Raw genomic sequence first — 17,687 nt, 5'->3', positions numbered from 1 at the left:
ATTTTGGGTGGAGTCGGTAGAAATGTACCGACTGCGACTCCTTCCTAAATGGCAAATGTATATTAACTAGTAATAACACATTTACTGTAGTAAAATGGTAGCACAAGGCATTTCATCACCACCATGTGAATCCAGAGCTTGGAAAAGTTACTTTTTAAAACTACAACTCCCATCATCCCCAGGGATTGGGCTCGTGGGAGTTGTAGTTCAAAAAAGTAACTTTTCCAAGCTCTGGATTCACGTGGTGGGGATGAAATGCCTTGTGCTACCATGTTACTACAGTAAATGTGTTATTACTAGTTAATACACATTTGCCATTTAGGAAGGAGTCGGAGTCGGAAAGTAGAAAAATAGAAGTGTTGGAGTCGAAGGTCTGGCGTACCGACTCCACAGCCCTGTGAAAAAGTACTTTGTTTGTTCTGAATCAATGGTTGAATCTGTTTTATTGGGTGATCCTAATACGATGAGGAGAGAGGCAGAAAATGTTCACTATCCGCCATGAAGAGAAGACGAAGGGGAGATACGATAGCACTCTTTAAATATTCGAAAGTTTCCCACACAGAGGAGAGCCAGGATTTCTTCTCGATCAATCCAGAGTGCAGGACACGGAATAATGGGTTCAAGTTGCAGGAAGCCAGATCTTGGCTGAACATCAGGAAAAACCTCCTGTTACAGTGGTACAACAATGAAACCAGTTACCCGGTGGGCTCTCCCACACAGGAGGCCTTCAAGAGGCAGCTGGACAGCCACCTGTCAGGTATGCTTAACTTGGATTCCTGCATTTTATTGATTGATTGATTGATTGATTTATAACCTGCCCTTCCTCCCAGCAGGAGCAAGGGGTTGGACTGGATGACCTCATAGGCCCCGTCCAACTCTACGATACTATGATTTCCACAACTTCCATATCTTATTTTTTTTAAAAAGCACCTTCCATCGTGCCTTTGCTTAAGCACCCTTTGTTGTCTGGGCTACAGTCCCCAAATGTTTCCACCTTTTCCTCAAGGGGCAGTGGGTCAGGAGGTGGGGGTGGGTAGCTCTTAACTACCAATATCCTTCTCTGAGAACTTGGAAGAACAAAATAAAATGTAAATATACTGCCTTCAAGTCGCTTCCAACTTATGGCGACCCTATGAATAGGGTTTTCATGAGGCTGAGAGGCAGTGACTGGCCCAAGGTCACCCAGTGAGCTTCATGGCTATGTGGGGATTCGAACCCTGGTGTCCCAGGTCGTAGTCCAACACTTGGAAGAACAAGATGCCAAAAATGGCCGGGGAGGGGGAAGCCCACACGTCTTGGTCAACTCTCCCATTCTGACCGACCGCCATACCTGTCGTTACAAGAGAAGTCCATGCCCAGGACAATGCTTTCCTCCGTGTCTTGCCGCCCGTTCGTGGAGACCACAACCAGGTACCGTGTCCGGTTCTGGTACGTGCTTTCCAGTCTTACCGCCTGGGAGAAGGAGGGGAAAAGCTGAGCAGCTGTGCACAGAGAGAACACCCCCCACATTCTAGAGCAGGGGTGGGAACCTTGAAGAGCCACTGACCCACGGGGAGTGTCAACCAGGGGATAGAGCCAAGGGTGTGTGGAGCCAGAACCTATGGTGGCGATGGTGGGGCTTGCAGCGATGCATGATCGTACAGCCCTTCCCCTTCTCTTTCCCCCTCAGCGACGTCACACCTCTGCTGGCTGCATGGAATTAGTCCCAAGGGCCGCACAAGGACCCCGGTTTCCCCATTCAAGGTCTAGGATTGCCCCTCCCCCTTCAGCTAATGTAACGAGGCAGGCAGAAAATCAACAGGGGGACGTTTCCCCACCCCCCACAGCTCCCTGTTGGGAAAAAGCTGCTCTGGTTAACAACCCTGCAATATCACTTCCTGAACAGCAAGCAGCCAAAGGCAGGTCATGCGGGACGGTCCTCCGCCCTCTTCTGGGTCCGGCTCTGGCTGGGTTTAGTACAGATGCAAAGGAATTAGGCAGTAAAAGAGACCCTACTCTGTAGATGCCATTTGTGAATGCTCCTCCATGTCCAATCTCTCTCCCGGCCACCTGAAAACCAGCAACGCTGAGAAAGCTCCTCGAGAATCTATTTCCCTGCTGGGCTAGCTTTTTGCTTATGGGGAGTTTTGGGTTTGTTTGTTTTATCATGAGGTACAAGCTAGCCCAGCAAGGAAATGGCTATTCTAGAACCTTTCTCCCTGATGTGCTTGTTTTCTGCTTGCAGGGAGTTTGTACACAGAGGAGCAGTCGCAAATGGTTTCCAATATCTGCAAGACATTCTACCACCTTGGCTTTTTTACCACCTTGTAAGAATATAGGAACAGCCCAGCTGGAACAGGCCACAGACCCACCTAGTGCAGCCTCCTGGCACAAGAGGCAACAGTTCCCTCTCGGTGTTGTTCTAGGGTATTCAGTGGTATACTGCCTCTGAATCTGGAGGTTCCATGTACCCATCAATAGCCTTGTCCTCCATGGATCTGTCTAACTCCCCTTTAAAGCCATCCAAGTTGGTGTTTGTCCCCACATCTAATGGCAGCATATCCCATATTCTAACTTTATTAATTTATTTACGCATGTATAACCAGCATTTTCATAAGAATGTATCAAGGCAGAGTACAACACATATAAAAATAAAATCAGTAAAAGCAACCATTTAAAAAAAAAAGCATCACTAAAAACAGATCAGTTAAAAAGAAAAAAAAATCAAATTACAGAGGCCTGTCTAACCAACATCCTTCTCACAAGACGTCTGAAAGAAGGGAGAGATGGCTCCTGCCAAACATCTACTGGCAGGGAGTTCCACAGAGCCTGCCACGCTGAAGGCTCAGTCCTAGGTAAGGGCTGGCCAAACCTGAGGGGCCACGTGGGGAACCACCGAGAGAGCCCCATCAGTGATCAAGGTGCAGCTTAAGGAATCAGATGGTCCTTAAAATACTTCGGGCCCAAGCTGTTCAGGGATTTGTGAATTAATGTAAACACCAGTGCCGCTCTCCCTGAGCAGTGGAGTGCTGTTGTGCGTGGAGGCCTTGACCCCGAGGCCTGCCATGCTTTCCCACTTCCCTAGCCACTCTCATCTTGCTCACAGGGCCTTCCAGGAGGGGTTGGGTCTCATCCTGTGGAGGAAGCTGTGCCCAAACCTACTTTAGGAACATGGGCAGCTGCCTTCAACTGAGTCAGACCACTGGCCCACTTTGCTTAGCACTGTCTACACTGGCTGGCAGCAGCTCTCCGGGGTTTCAGACAGTGGACATTCCAGGGATTGAACCTGGGACCTTCTCCGTGCAAAGCAGGTGCTCTTATCACTGAACTGCAGCTTCCCCCTTAAAAATAAGGTAAGATTCTAGTCCTCATGGTTCTGAATAAAGCGCCGATTTAAACAGGAACGTAGGAATCTGCCTGATGACTACTGAGACCATTGGTCCATCTTGCATAACATTGTCTACACTGACTAGCAGTGGCTTCAGGCAGAAGGCATTCAGACAGAGGGTACTCCCAACTCTACCTGGAGATGCCATTGGAGACTGAACCTGAGACCTTCTGCATGCAAAGCAGGGGGTCTACCACTGAGCTATGGCCCTTCCCCGTAGCTCTGTCAACCTGAGGGGGGGGATGCATCTGCCAGTGGGCTCCCAACAGGCTATAAGCCAAAGCCCCCAGAAAGGGGGTCTGGAAGGCCAGTAGGAAGCATTTGGCAGAACATGCATGCCACCTTAAAGTAAAACATGTATTCAACAGCAGCAATTCTGCACTCAGTGTTAACCAAAGTCTAGGCCAGGAGCAGGCAGAATCCAGCAAATATCTAAATTGTGCATTTACAACAGCCAAGAACCACTACCAACAGCACCACTTACGTATTTTGAATGTCTTAACCTTCTAGTCCCAATGCAGGAACAAAGATCTGTGCTGGCACTGAAAATCCCTCAGCACCAGCTGCTGATTAAGATGGTGTCAAACCCACACCCTTTTTCAAACCTTTCTCTGCAGCCATGAGGGCCAGAAACTTGCCTTTTCTTTCCTTTTTTTTTAAAAAAAGAAACATGTGATTTATCTCAGGATATTAGATGTGAGATGTCAAACTTGTCCCTCCACCTCCCAACCCCCTCTCCTGCTGAATCAAGGGAACCACTTCAGCCAGCGTGTGTGTACATATACCTGGACTGAACCTCCACAAGCGCCTTGGAGAATCCCTCCATCCTTCAAGAAAACTGGAGCTCCTCCTTGATTTGAGAAAAACATCTGCTTTGTATACTTCGCAAGAGGCGGAGGGGGAGATAAAAAGCCCCAGTCTGCAGGACAGGAAACGAGGCTGCCTATAAACAGCGCAGGCGGACGCATGGTCCCTGTATGGACCGAGAATAGCCGGCGAGGGTCAGCCAGCCTCAAGCCTCTGGAGGAGCTGACTCAGCACAGGAAAGGCTATATATGCCAGCTCCTGCCCCGGCCCCAGTTCCCCCCGATGCCAAGTTGGCAAGGTACGTACCAGTGCTGACGCGGCATGCCAGGAAGCCAGCGTCACGCAGCGCAAGCAGATTACAAGAAGCCAAGAGGAACTTGCCTCGCATGGCCGATGGATGCCCCCGGGGGGAAGAGGCCACCAGGGCGGGGCAGAGAGTGGGTTACCAGCGGGTGCTCACCTCATCCCCCCCACTTTTTTACAACATACTAGCTTTTCTCCTGGGACAGTCACAATCCCCCTCACCACCCCAGATCATCACAGAATGCTTATTAAAGATGAATTCTGCCGCTGCCACAGGTGGGATGTCTTGATTACGGTGTCTGGCAAAATCGAGGGGCATGAACTTTATTTTGCTTTGCCGTGAGCAGCCAAGCCACAGGAAGAACCACTTCTGTTAATTGGTCGGAACTTCCTGAATGGAGAGCCCCGTGGGTGGCAAGAGGCCTCAGAAGCCCTCTTCTGCAGGCTCAAGATGGCGGAAAGCGGCATTCTTGCACCTGTGCAAATCATGCAAGCCAAACACACCTTTCAACACACGCTCTTATTTTCGTATGATATATTTGGGGGAGGGGACAGGAGGAGACACACCCACCCACCTCAGGAACGTCATCCATCCTCTTCCTTGGATTCTGAGACTGACCATCCGCAACCCGCATGTGCCCAAGTGCGATTTGCAAGCACAGAGAGCTAGAAAATGCAGTTTCCCCAAGAAGATGTGAATTCCGCACCAGCACAACCCCCGGTGGCTTTTCTCTACGGATCTGTGGTCAAAAAGGAACCACGTCTCCAGTTACGACTGGGTACGTGGTTCCTGCACAAGACTCAGCACAGATGCGCAACTCTCACCCTTCCTTCAACTTGCCTGTGGCTAGGTCTGGGCTGATCCCTGCCACAGGAGCTATAATGGAGCATACATGTCCACAGGCAGTGTACCTCTAGATATCAGGTGCCAAACGGGAAGGCCTTGTTCCCCCTTCACCTTGTTGGGCCTCTCAGAGGCACTCATCTATTCACTGGTGGACAGAACACCGGCCTAGGCAGAGACCTTTTAGCCAAGCTGTGGTTGCCAAACTTTAGGGGTCCAGTGGGCACATGGGGGCAAGGGTTAGTGGCTAAAAGAAGAGACAGGACCACTGAATGGTGCGGGCATGCCTCCCCCACATCAGCCACCCCATCAAAGGCGGCAAAAAAGGCACCCACATATTTGCCGTTTTCTTCCATTCAGAATGGACGGGGGTGGGTGTCCAATCCTGGCACCCAATCAAATGGGGGCATGCTTGAGGGGGCATGTTCAACATAGGAGAGGCCAAGCCAGTGCACGCAGGAACTGAGCAGGACGAGCAAGCTGTCTCTCTCGTGCATTATGCATTTTTAAGGGGATATATACTGAGACATCTCACAGGCGCACAGGAGGTACTGGCAGGCACCCTGGCGCCCATGGGCACCACATTGGTAACCCATTGCTTTAATGCGATCCCCTGGGGCTATCTATCCTGCTATGAAGCCAGCAGACACTAAAATGGGAAACGTGGCCCCCTCCCCACCTTTCTTTCCCTCTTTCTCCATTGGCTCCCGCTCACTGCTAGCTCTCCAGAGGCCTGTCTGGCAGCAAGTGGATTAGCATAATCTAATTTGCTTTGCTAAACCAATTTGGGCAGCAATGATTAGCAGGGTGGTTTTGACATAAGTTCACTGTTGAACAGAGCCGGGAGGCCAAAGGGGACAGCCTGGCCTCAAGCCGCTGAAATGGGATATGATGAGTGGCAAGAGTAGGGATGGGAGCAAATGTCTAGGAATGGCAGGAGAAGTTCCCTCCCCGCTTGCTGACCTGGCCTCTTGCGGGCCCTTCCAAGGGGGGGACACACCGTTTGGAACCCAGTCCCTCCAATTCAGGCAGGCGGAGGGGGGATGCTACAGAGGTTTGAGGTGCTGTTTGAGCAAGGTCTGCCTGCCTGCTCTTCCCCTCACGCATCACGTAGATATGTTCTGCAAACGTACGCGGCTAACACTTCTGAAACTCATCCGAGTACCTGCATTTCCCTCAGGGGCTTATTTCTGGCGTCTTAAGCCACGCCACAGTCTACAATCCTTCCTTCCTCTTCTTCAAAAAAACTCTCTCTGCTAGTCAAAACTATTGACCAGTCAGGTGAAAAACACACGGTCTGTTTTATCCAATTTATGCACTCACTGGAACCTTTCTCCGTTGCTTCATACCCCACGCTACTTGCCGTAACATCTAAAACAGGGTCGGCGACTCTCAAGCCCAGGGGCCAAATGTGCCCCTCCAGGCTTCTCTATCCGGCCTTTGGGACTCTCCCCAGGCCATGCCTCCTCACTGGCCCTGCTCCACATCCTCTGAGCGTTTTTCGCCTGGCTGGAAATGTGTCCTTGAACTCCAACTGTGACTCTTGCTTGCCTAGATGGAGCATGCGTGTCTCTGTAGAGAAACCACCCCACTGTGCGAAGGTAAAATGTACATCCCTTGCTCTGCTTCCGCCAAACTGGCGAGTGGCCCCCAAGAAGCTGCCTGAAGGGAACACGGCCCTCAGGCTTAAAAATTGTCTCCCCCATCTCTGAGCTAAACAGATCTCAGCCGCCGTGACCGAGTCCCGCGCAGACAACGGATTTTGTGACACAGCCACCGCCATGCTGCCCTGGCAAAGTACAAATGGCATTTGAGCAATAGTTGGGAAAATTCCAATTCTTTGGGTATTTTTACACCTTGCTACACAAAATAGTCTCTCTCTCTCTCTCCACCCCATGAAGATCCAAAACCAATTCTGCATATTGTGATTAAGCTCTCCAAAGACCCCAGGTCAAAGGCCTTTCCCGGCCTCGACACCCGGCGTCCCCTTAAACTGAAGATGAACCCAGGACCTTTTGCGCACAAAGCATGTGCCACGATCACTCAGTGACAGTTGTCAAGAGGTCTGCACTTTGCTGTCATTGTTCTCGCCCAGCCAGGGGAGTCTTCCTAAGCAGACTGGTTTTCTTCCCCACACGCCCAGACGACTGAAAACTCCGCTGCCCGAAGGACCAAAGTGTGCAAGTGTTTTTATTGACCCTTCAGAGAACGCAGGCACAAAGTCTAGCAGCCACTCTCTCAATGCCCCCCCGTCAAGTTGGGAAGCCAAATAAGGTGTAAATAAGAGCCATTCTTTAGAAATAAAATACTAACAAGCACAACTTAAGTTGCTTCTTTGGGCATCTAAAGAAGAAAGGCCTTCCTTGGCCCAGGAACTGACCACTATTTCTTGCTACCCCAACAGCTCAGAGTATCAATCCAAGTGGATGATCAAAGGGTGACTCCTGCGCAACCTCAGTGCTCCGAATTGGGCGCCGCACAAAGGGGCCCCATTGTCCTGGCCCACGGCACCTCTCGTTGTGCTTGCTTGAACATATAATTTATCAAAATCAGCCCGAAGGAACTGCCCACAGGAAAGAGACAATGCGGCCAGTGATTGCGTAGAACAATGATTTGCTGATCGGCTGGGGGCCGGCGGCAATGCTGAGCACCCACCAAGCGAGACCAGTACAGGCTGTCAAGAGACTGGGGGTTGGGGGAAAGAGACGGGCTCATAATTTGCTCATAGGGACATAAACTGGCTCCAGGATTTGGAGAAGACTTCTGGGAAAGAACATCAGAAGAGCCCTGAAACTGGATCAGGCCAAGGGGGCCGCATCTCGTGCAGCCACCTTTTCTCACAATGGCAAAGGGAAGCCCCCAAGCAGGACCTCTCCCCACTTACGCAACTGCTGATCAAAACATCCGAGACACATCCATTGGCTCCTGTTAGCCAGCAAGAGGCAGGCCCAGGAGCACAGGAAGCTGCGGTACACAGAGTCAGACCATCGGTCCATCTAGCCCAGTACTGTCTGCACTGACTGGCAGCAGCGGCTCTCCAGGGTTTCAGGCAAGGGGTATTCCCAGCCCTCCCTGGAGATGCCGTCGGGGATTGAACCCGGGATCTGCTGCACGCAAAGCAGGTGCTCTGTCAACTGGGGTGAACAGCCCATCCCTGAGGCCGCATGAAGCAAGAGAGCTTCAAGAGTCCTCGGCCAGACGACTTTTCCTTCCAACTCTCAGCGGCGTTTGTAAGCATACTGAGGTTTTGCAACTCGTTGGGCTGCTCTGCATCATTTCAGGCTGATTTTGCTTGCCCTTAAGGGGCCAGGGTTCCCCCTCCTTCTGCAGTGCCAGGACTCCATCACTGGTAGCATCTGAGGTGGAAATGACCACACATACTTGCCAAACCAATCATAAGGACCAGAAACTTTAAAAACGAGATTCTCCAGGTTCTGCATTCTGAGCTCCGCAGCCCACAAAGGCGTTAACGGAGTGCACACAGCGCTGTGTATAAATTACCCAGGCAGATCCATAGGGGGGACACAGAGAGAGAAAGAGGAAGAATGAGATGCCAAGAGCACTTTACTATAGCAAGGGAGAGGAGATGTCCACTGTCGGAGGCAGTATACTTCTGAAAACCAGTTGCTGGGAATCACAAGTGGGAAGAAGGCTCAGGTCCTACCTGGGGCTTCCCTTTGGGGCATCTGGTTGGCTACTGTGAGAACAGGATGCTGGACTAGATGGGCCATTGGCCTGCTTACCAGCAGGCTCATCTGAGAAGACTTAAGGCTTCACACATGAAAGCAAGGAAAGGGGTGCGAGTGCGAGACTTACCAGCCTGATATTGTCTTCTGGACGGAGCAGCATGAACATGGCTTGCAGGTGCTGCTGGAGATCACCTGGGAGAGGGAAAAAAGGATCAAGAACTGGCACAGACCACACGCATACAAACACGCATGCACACACGCTCATGCACACTCAACCCCAAGGCTATCCTCACCTTGTCCCAAGCATTTCCATCTTTAGGGTTCCAGGCCCATGGACAAGGGTCCACCAAATCTCAACACATTTGTCCCTTCAAAAAAGAACCCTGGGAACTGTAGTTGTTAAGGACGCTGTGAACTGAAGGTCTGGAGTAAACTACAGTTCCCAGGATTCTTGGAGCAGAATAGGGGGATGTGCTTCAGTGCATGGTGTATACACAACCTTCAAGAACACATTCAGTCCAGGCAACAGCATCCAAGGAAGGGGCACAGCAGAGTATGGCACAGGGAGAATTCTGAGGGCCGGAGACAGAGGCCCAGAGGGCCACATTGAGGCTCTCCACCTCTTTTACAGGAAGATGCAAGAATGCTCATAATGGTTCGGGACAATAAAATGCAGCGTTAACATACAACCTTTTGTGGTTTGGGGAAATGTTTTCAAGGAAGAGTTCCATTTTGGTAAACACTTTTGAAACATGTTATAATATTTAAAAGCATGTTTACTGACTTGAACCGTATGCAGAAAGTATATAATTATATATAAGGTATAATTACAATAATGAGTTGAGTTTTAATTTTATTTTTGGATTATGGTTTGTTTATGGGTTAAGTATAATTTCTGGACATTAATTACAGTAAAAGGTTAGAATTTACAAAGGTTAAGCGTAACGCTGGATCTTACTTTTTACAATATAGAGGGGAAACAGCGTTTCTGAATGCTTTATTCTCAATTATCTCTTTGCAAACTGCAGTATGTAAATAAAATTTGAAAATACGTTAACATCGCTTAAGACAGCCTTCCCCGACCTGGTGCCAGTGGAGACTGTTACTTCAGCACCTTGGACAACTCCTTGAAAGTTGGGACTAAAACCCAGAGTGGATTCCGCTGCCCCTCTGACATGCAGCCACCAGCTGCCACTGCTTGGGGCCCTCCAGCCGTTTTGGACTACAACTCTTACAGCTGCGGTGGCTGGGGCTGCTGGGAGCTGGGGTACAAAATGGCTGGAGGGCACCAGGTTGGGGAAAGGCTCCCACAAGACGCAGTAATGGCCACCAGCTTGGACGGCTTTAAAAGAAGATTAGACCAATTCATGGAGGACAGGGCTATCAGTGGCTACTAGCCGTGATGGCTGTGCTCTGCCACCCTAGTCAGAGGCAGCATGCTTCTGAAAACCAGTTGCCGGAAGCCTCAGGAGGGGAGAGTGTTCTTGCACTCGGGTCCTGCTTGCGGGCTTCCCCCAGGCACCTGGTTGGCCACTGTGAGAACAGGATGCTGGACTAGATGGGCCACTGGCCTGATCCAGCAGGCTCTTCTTATGTTCTTATGTTCTTAAAGGCTGGTTTAAAACATAAGGCCGTTTTCTGGGGGAGTGTAAAACAGTCAGGACAGCCAATGAGTGATCTGGGTCTTGGGGTGGTGGTGGTGGAGGGGAGAGCAAAATGGAGAGGGCGCGTTACCTGCATGCTTGTTGCGCCGGTGGCTGATCCTGGGGGTCGATGACCCATTTCCACGTGGCAGGAAGAGGGCAGCGCCTTTTACCGTGAGAAAGCTTTCGCTGATGCTGCAATGGAGAGAAAGGGAGGCAGACACAAATGAAGAATGAACCAAAAAGGGGTGTGTGAGAAACCCTCATATATATTGCCAGTCAAGGGACGGGGGGGGGGGAGGGCAGGGAAGGTCCTGGAGCCATCACCTTCTTCCATTCTGTCCAAGGAAAGGAAGGTCGGAGCCAAAACAACAGCCGCTTTTGTTGCCAAAGGGGGAAAGAATGCAGCGTGGAATCAGCCTCTGACTTTTTGTCCGTCTGCCAATCCCTGAATCAGTGGGAGAGCATCTGCTCTGCATGCAAAAGGTCCCTAGTTCAGTCCCTGCCATCTCCAGGTAGAGCTGGGAGAAAACCCTGTCCGAAATCCTGGAGAGCTGCTGCCAGTCAGGGTAGACATTACTGAGCTAGATGGTCTGACGCAGCGCAAGGCAGCTTCCTACGAATGAGCCAAACTGTGGTTCAGAGGCTGTGACTCTGCCGTGGACCTCGCTCCACTCCTCCTCGCCAGTCGCACCCCTAGACCATTTGTGTCTTGCTCTAATCGTAGCGCCGTAACCACACTGAAGAGACGGCGCTGTGTAATGCTAGTAGACCAGGAGGACTGGAGAGACCCAAGTTCAGATCCTCAACTCAGGTGTGAAGCTGGCTGGGGGGCCTCGGGCACACAACCACATATGAACATCAAAAGAAGCCGGCTGCTGGATCAGGCCAAAAGGGGTGTCTGGTCTGAGATTATGCTCTCACGGTGGACACCCAAATGCAGGGCCTGAGCACAACAGCAGCTCTCCCCAACTGGGATTATTCAGAGGCATGCTGTCTCTGACAGTGGAGGTAGAACATCGCCATGCACTAAGCCAACAAAGATCTTTGACGCTGAGGCAGCCCAGGAAAGTTCTGCTGCAAGCCTGCCTTTTGAAAACAATTAAAAAAAAATGAAATACTAAAACAAAAACCACACACACATTTAATGTGGGTGGCTTCTCAAATACACTATCTATGCTTCATTTTGTAGGAAAGACATCTGCAATCTGTTGTGAGATTCATCACAGCTGTCTTGTCTGTGGTTACGAGTCTCACTCCTTCTCTTCCGCAAAATCCGAGGCCCACGCTCTCGTCTCGCAGAGGGCTTTTTTTAAAAGAGTGAATGAGAAACCACAGCACTAAGTGATTCAGACACACCCTGAGCACTGCCAAAAGAGCTCCCTCTGTCCTGTGCTTTTAAAAAAACAACGAGGAGAACTCAACTCGCCAATGTTAAATGCCCCCAAGAGACAGGGAACATCTTTTTAAACTTTCCTTCGCAAGTTAAATGAACCGGGCAAGTCTATTTGGCATCTTGTGCAAGGTTTATTTAAAGAAAAGGAAGTTTAATTAAAGCACCAGGCCACTGCAAAAATGAACCCTATAAATTTACTTATTTATTTTTATAACAGAAAAGATAAAGAGCAGGCCAACTTCACAAACCCTTCTTGGATAGATGCCTGGAAGACAAAATTCTTTGTTTTGTAATCTGTCGTAAGCTGCCCGGAAAACCATCTGATCAAAAAGTGGGGGCATGGCAGGTCCAAAATAAATACATTTAGAACCCCTTAGGAAGTTCAGGAAAGGAAACATTTAGCTTTAAAGTACGCAAGTCAATTTTTAAAAAAGTAATTAGGAAAGTGATTGAAACACACACACAAAAAGTTACCACGAATTGCATGGCCAATCCCATTTAGCGGCCTTGGTTAATAGCTACTGATAGACCCTTTCCCTCCACTAATCGTTCTTTAATTGCCTTCGAAAGCCATCTAAGCCAAGGGCCGCCACCACATCTCCTGGCTATGAGTCCCACAAGTTAATGACTCGTTGCATCTGTCTCTAAACCATAGATGGAGAATCTTTTTCAGAACAAGGGCCACATTCCTGCCTGAGCAGCCTTCTGGGGGGCCACATGCCAATGGTGGGCAGAGCCAGAGGCAAAAGTGGGAGGAACAATGGATGCAAATTTTACCGTTTGTACCATAAGCGAGTTTCTAAACACACTTGCACACCCCTCCGTCCTCCATCCAGGCAAACGAACACTCAAGGAGGGTGCGAAACATGTTTGGTGAGGGGGGTGGCCTGGGGAGAGTGGGCCCAACAGAGACCCCAGAGGTTCTACACCTATGGCCTCCATCAACTTTGTTGCAGTCTAGTACTGTCCCACTAACTCCACATCATATTTAAAATTATACCTAGTCTTTTCCCCATCTTCTGATCCTTAGCTGAAAATCCACATGCTCTTATATTCAACCAGAGTTTAATTTGAATCCAGGATTCACAACAGGGTGGATAAAACGATTCAGACCGGCGGTTCCCAAACCTTTCCAGCAGTCCCTACACTTTTTTTCTCTAGGGATCACTTGGAAATTGCTGAGGATATTGGCGGACCACTTAATTGGGGGGGGGGGCTGTTGTAGCGATTCTAACGTGCTCTGCTAGATGAAGTATGGTTTTAAATTGTATTTTTACAGACATGCCGTGGGGAGCACCTGAATGACGCTTCAGGGGCCCCTGGTGCATACCGCAGACCACAGCTTGGGAACCCCTAACCTTAAGAATGCCTTTAAAATGTTTTTTAAAACATTCGTTAGAATAAAGTGTCTTTACAAAAATAGTAACTTGGTTCAAAATGCAATTTGAGTCGCATAGTGCAACCCCACGTGTTGCCTACTCAGAAGAAATCCCCAGTGAGTTCAATAGGAGTTACTCCCAGGTTAAGCATGGGCAACATGGATCGCAGCCTAATCCGAAGATCCACGATCTCTTAAAACTGAACTATTTCTCTGTTTCATTTATTTTACGAATGTATATCCTGGCCTTTAAGGTGAACACACGTTTCCTGCCAGCTGATTGAATTCAACCACAATAAAGACGAAGGGGAATAAACACAGAAGTTAGCAAAACACAGTGAAATAAAGGCCGCTTCGCCATTTACAAAACCCTTGAGACAGGATGGTGAACCTGACTTCTGAGGGTCAAGCATTAGAACACCAGAAGAGCCTGGCTGCAGTTGGAACAGGCCAAAGGGGCCCTGCCATAGCCCAGTACCCTACTCTCAAAGAGGCCCACCAGATGCCCTCAAGGAAGCCTGCAAGCAGGACCAGAGTGCAGCAGCAACTCTCCCCACTTGTGATCCCCAGCAACTGGCATTCAGGGACATGGCTGCCTCTGACAGTGGAGGGAGAACGCAGCCATTGTGGCTAGTGGCCACTGAGAGCCTTCTCCTCCTCCATGAATGAGTCCAATCCTCTTTTAAAGAGATCTTCCTTACTGGCCGTCACTGCTTACTGTGGGAGCCAATGCCATCGCTTATGCACTCTGTGAAGAAGCCATTTCTTTTGTTTCTTTAGAAATCTTTATCGATTTGCTCATATTTATGGTTATGCCCAATACCTGTTGCTGGGAATCCCAAGGCAGAGGAAGAGCGCTCCCCTCAGTTCCTGCTTGTGGGCTTCCCACTGGCCACTGTGGGAACAGGTGGCTGGACTAAGCGGGATGGGACTCTTTTGGCCTGATCCAGCAGCCCAGGCGCTTCTGCTGTTCTTAAGGGCCCTTTCAACAGCTTGCAATTAAAACTACAGAGCCAGAAACACAACAAAAGCAGAAACCAGCTAACACAGCACAATAAGGACATGAATCACCTTTATCGTGGCGGCCAAATAGTCAATATTGATGACCTTATTCAACCATTCTGCTTCCCACGTCACGGAATAAACCGTGCCCTGCCCAGGATGTTATCAAGGCCTGGCTTCTGAAAGGTTCTGGGCATTAAGCCCACAATCCAGCGCACCTGAACTCATCTCCAGGTGAGAAGCTTTTGAATTCCAAGGGAGCAATCTCACTCAGCATTCCATGCACGGGGATAGAGAAGAGCAGGCCAAACTCAAAGCTACTGGTTTCTCTGTTGGTCCCCTCCCACCGCAGTTTCCACACCAGCTTTCCCTAACCTGGTGCCCTCTGGATTTATTATTATTATTATTATTATTATTATTATGGTACTCCACAAGCTTGGTAATAATTTTGCAGCGGACCACATGATCACACATTTTCGGACTCTGCTCTCAAGTAGTACGAAGTATAAATATAAAGTTTTAGTTGTGAACAGATTATGCTTCTATCGTTATGGCAACCAGTTAACATATGGAACGTTTGCTCAGGGAAACATATGCATTAAAAGTTGACTTTAAGCCAACAACTGGATTCTGCAATTAGACGGTTTCGTTTGGGAATTGAAAGACCAACGCAGCCTGCAGCCTGCCTTCCAACCCACGCAGCTGCAGGAATACCGGGACACAGGAAGTGGCCTCAGACTGAGTCAGACCGCTGGTCCATCCAGCTCAGTGTTACCTACACTGACTGGCAGCGGCTCTCCAAGATTTCAGACAGGAGCATCTTCCCCAGCCCTACCTGGAGATGCCATGGATTGAACTGGGGACCTTCTACATGCAAAGCAGGTGCTCTGCCACCAAGGTATGGCCCTCTACCATCATGCCCATCAGTCCTCAGCGATCATGCTGAAAATGTATGCTTAAAACATCCCCTCTCGGAATACTCTGGGAACAGATGGAGCCACGAGGTCAAACCACAGACCTAACCAGTGCTGTCTACTCTGACAGGCAGCAGCTCTCCGGGGGACTCAAGCAGGGAAGGGTCTGCCCCCATCACCTGCTGTCTGAGGGCCTTTCAACTGGAGGTGCTCAGGTCCCGCTTGTGGGGATCTTTCCAGCTATTGTGAGAACAGGATGTGGGAGCAGATGAGGCCCTTTGACCTGATCTAGCAGCTAGGCTCTTCTGATGTCCTTGTGGGATCGAACCAGAGGCCATCTTGCATACTAAGCCCCTGCTCTGCCTCTGAGCTGCAGTCCTTATCCTACTTGATGCCTCTCATCTTCAAAATCTTCTGCAAAGCTTGACACTTCATCTCCAGCAGAAACAAAGTTAAGTTTCAAAAGCAACAGAGCTTGCTCACATTTGCCTCTTTCTCCCCCGGCCATTCTCTTTCCTCTTGCCTTCTCCGGTGCCAAAAGGTAGAGTGTATGCTCCTCGGGGCGGAGACCTGCCTTTGTTGTTTATGCTGCTCTGCAAGGCACCAAACACACACATATGCCACCAACACCAACTTTGGAAGCTGCCACACTTTCTGCGGCTCCCACCAACTTCAGAACTGGGTGCTTTCTTATCAGAAAGCATTCAAGTATCTAACTGGCTAACCAAGTATCTGAGGCAGGACCTACTGGAGAGGCGAAGTGCAATTTTGCTCTGAAGAATGCGGAAAAACAGAACATTCGTGCACAACTGGGGGGAGAGAGAGAGAAAGAGAGGAAGATTGAAGCCCCAAGAAGGTAAAGTACAAGAACAAGCAAGAAAAGCCGCAATTGTATTCAATACAAAAACAAGAACCCAAAACCGTAAAGAAAAAACAAGCAAACAGGGAAGAAGGTCCAACTTCAAGTGGATTATTACGGGGAGGAGTTGGATAAATACAACCCAAAGGCGCTCCTTGCCTGGAGAGAGGTCAAGCAGAACACACACCTTTGCTTCAACTATGCAAATCTGAGCACCCTACACTCCCGAGATAAGCCCTAGATTACAACTCTGGCACAGATCACTTATTATTTGAAAGGAGAGGCGACAAAGGGGCCATGGATACATACCGTTGCAAATCCACAAAAACAGGATGCTGCACTGGTTGTGGAACTCTTCCACCCCCTCCCACACTGAGCTTTCTCTTTTGCGCTTTTGAAAACGTTTCTAGCCCTCATGATGTGCTTACAAAACATGTAAGTTGTCTCAGTTGTCTTTTCGGCACATGCTGAAGACCCTTCCGCTTTCAGCCAGCCTTTTAAGTCGAGAGATTTATCCCAGTCTGCAACTAGATCGGAACTACTTTTAAAAAACTGTTTTGCATATAGAACTGTTTTTAAACGTTTGCACTGATTTTACATACAGATTTTTTTTTCAATTGAAGATTGTTTCTGCACTTTCCTTGCTTTATGGTTTGTTTGTTTTTTAGAATGGCTTATTTTATTGCTGTAACCACTCAGGGACGTTGAGCTAAAGGGTGGGTAAGAAATCCTGGTGAACTCCAAAAAGAGAGGAGGTGACTAATGAGGCCAGGGGGCCTCGCAAAGCTCTCTTTCCCCTGTCCGTGAAATTATCTGAAAAGGTGAACGTTGACATAAGTAGGTCACTGCTGCAGACAAAAACTAGAAGAGGAACTTGCTTCATTTTCCATGATGTATGCAGATCACAGCTTTCACTCTCTTCCTCTCCCTTCTTGGCATCGAATTTCAGCTGGATTTGCAGGGCAAACACACCTCTGCGAATGCACAGACAGCCAAAGTCCTCGGAGAGAATGGGAATGGGGCAAGCGATGGCCGGAGGAGGACGTTGAAGGGGAAGAGCGAGAGAAACACGCCACGCGTCAGTACCAATCCAGCAAGTGAGACACAGAACAGGGAAGTGGAGTCTTCCGAGAAGGGAAGTCTAGCCTCCCCAAGCGTGGGAAAGTTGCGCCGGCTTACAGCTGCTTGACGCAAACATCTGCATGACCGCAGGTGCATCAAACACACACACACACATTTGTTGATTGGAGACGCTGCCTTCGCTCAAATGAGCCAGAAGTCCTTTGGGGGGCAGGGAAATGCAGCATGCACACCCCATCACCCGGTGGTCAGCACTCGCTTTGGCAGAGATGTGCAACCCAAGAGGTTTATGATGCAGCCTTCAGGTCCAGGTGCTAAGCCAAGCTGGTGCCCTCCAGAGGTTTGGGACTACAACTCCCAGCAGCCCCAGCCAGCGTGCTCTGGAGGGCAACCAGGTTGGCAATG

The 17,687-nt window shown here is 49.5% G+C and overlaps 1 protein-coding gene across 1 annotated transcript in view; it reads right to left on the bottom strand.

The window, feature by feature from the left end:
* SSH2 (slingshot protein phosphatase 2) overlaps positions 1 to 17,687 on the bottom strand; it is a 124,138-nt gene that overhangs the window by 28,139 nt on the left and 78,312 nt on the right. The window contains exons 3-5 of the mRNA XM_061605339.1: positions 10,745 to 10,848; positions 9,138 to 9,202; positions 1,331 to 1,452 (exon numbers count right to left, since the gene is read on the bottom strand). Of these exons, the coding sequence (XP_061461323.1) occupies positions 1,331 to 1,452; positions 9,138 to 9,202; positions 10,745 to 10,848 (291 nt within the window). The remainder of the gene's footprint in view (positions 1 to 1,330; positions 1,453 to 9,137; positions 9,203 to 10,744; positions 10,849 to 17,687) is intronic.

Source organism: Rhineura floridana, chromosome 21 (assembly GCF_030035675.1).
Source record: "Rhineura floridana isolate rRhiFlo1 chromosome 21, rRhiFlo1.hap2, whole genome shotgun sequence".
Lineage (NCBI taxonomy): Eukaryota > Metazoa > Chordata > Lepidosauria > Squamata > Rhineuridae > Rhineura > Rhineura floridana.
Note: the sequence above shows the minus strand (reverse complement) of the source record. Positions and strands in the feature narration are given on the sequence as shown.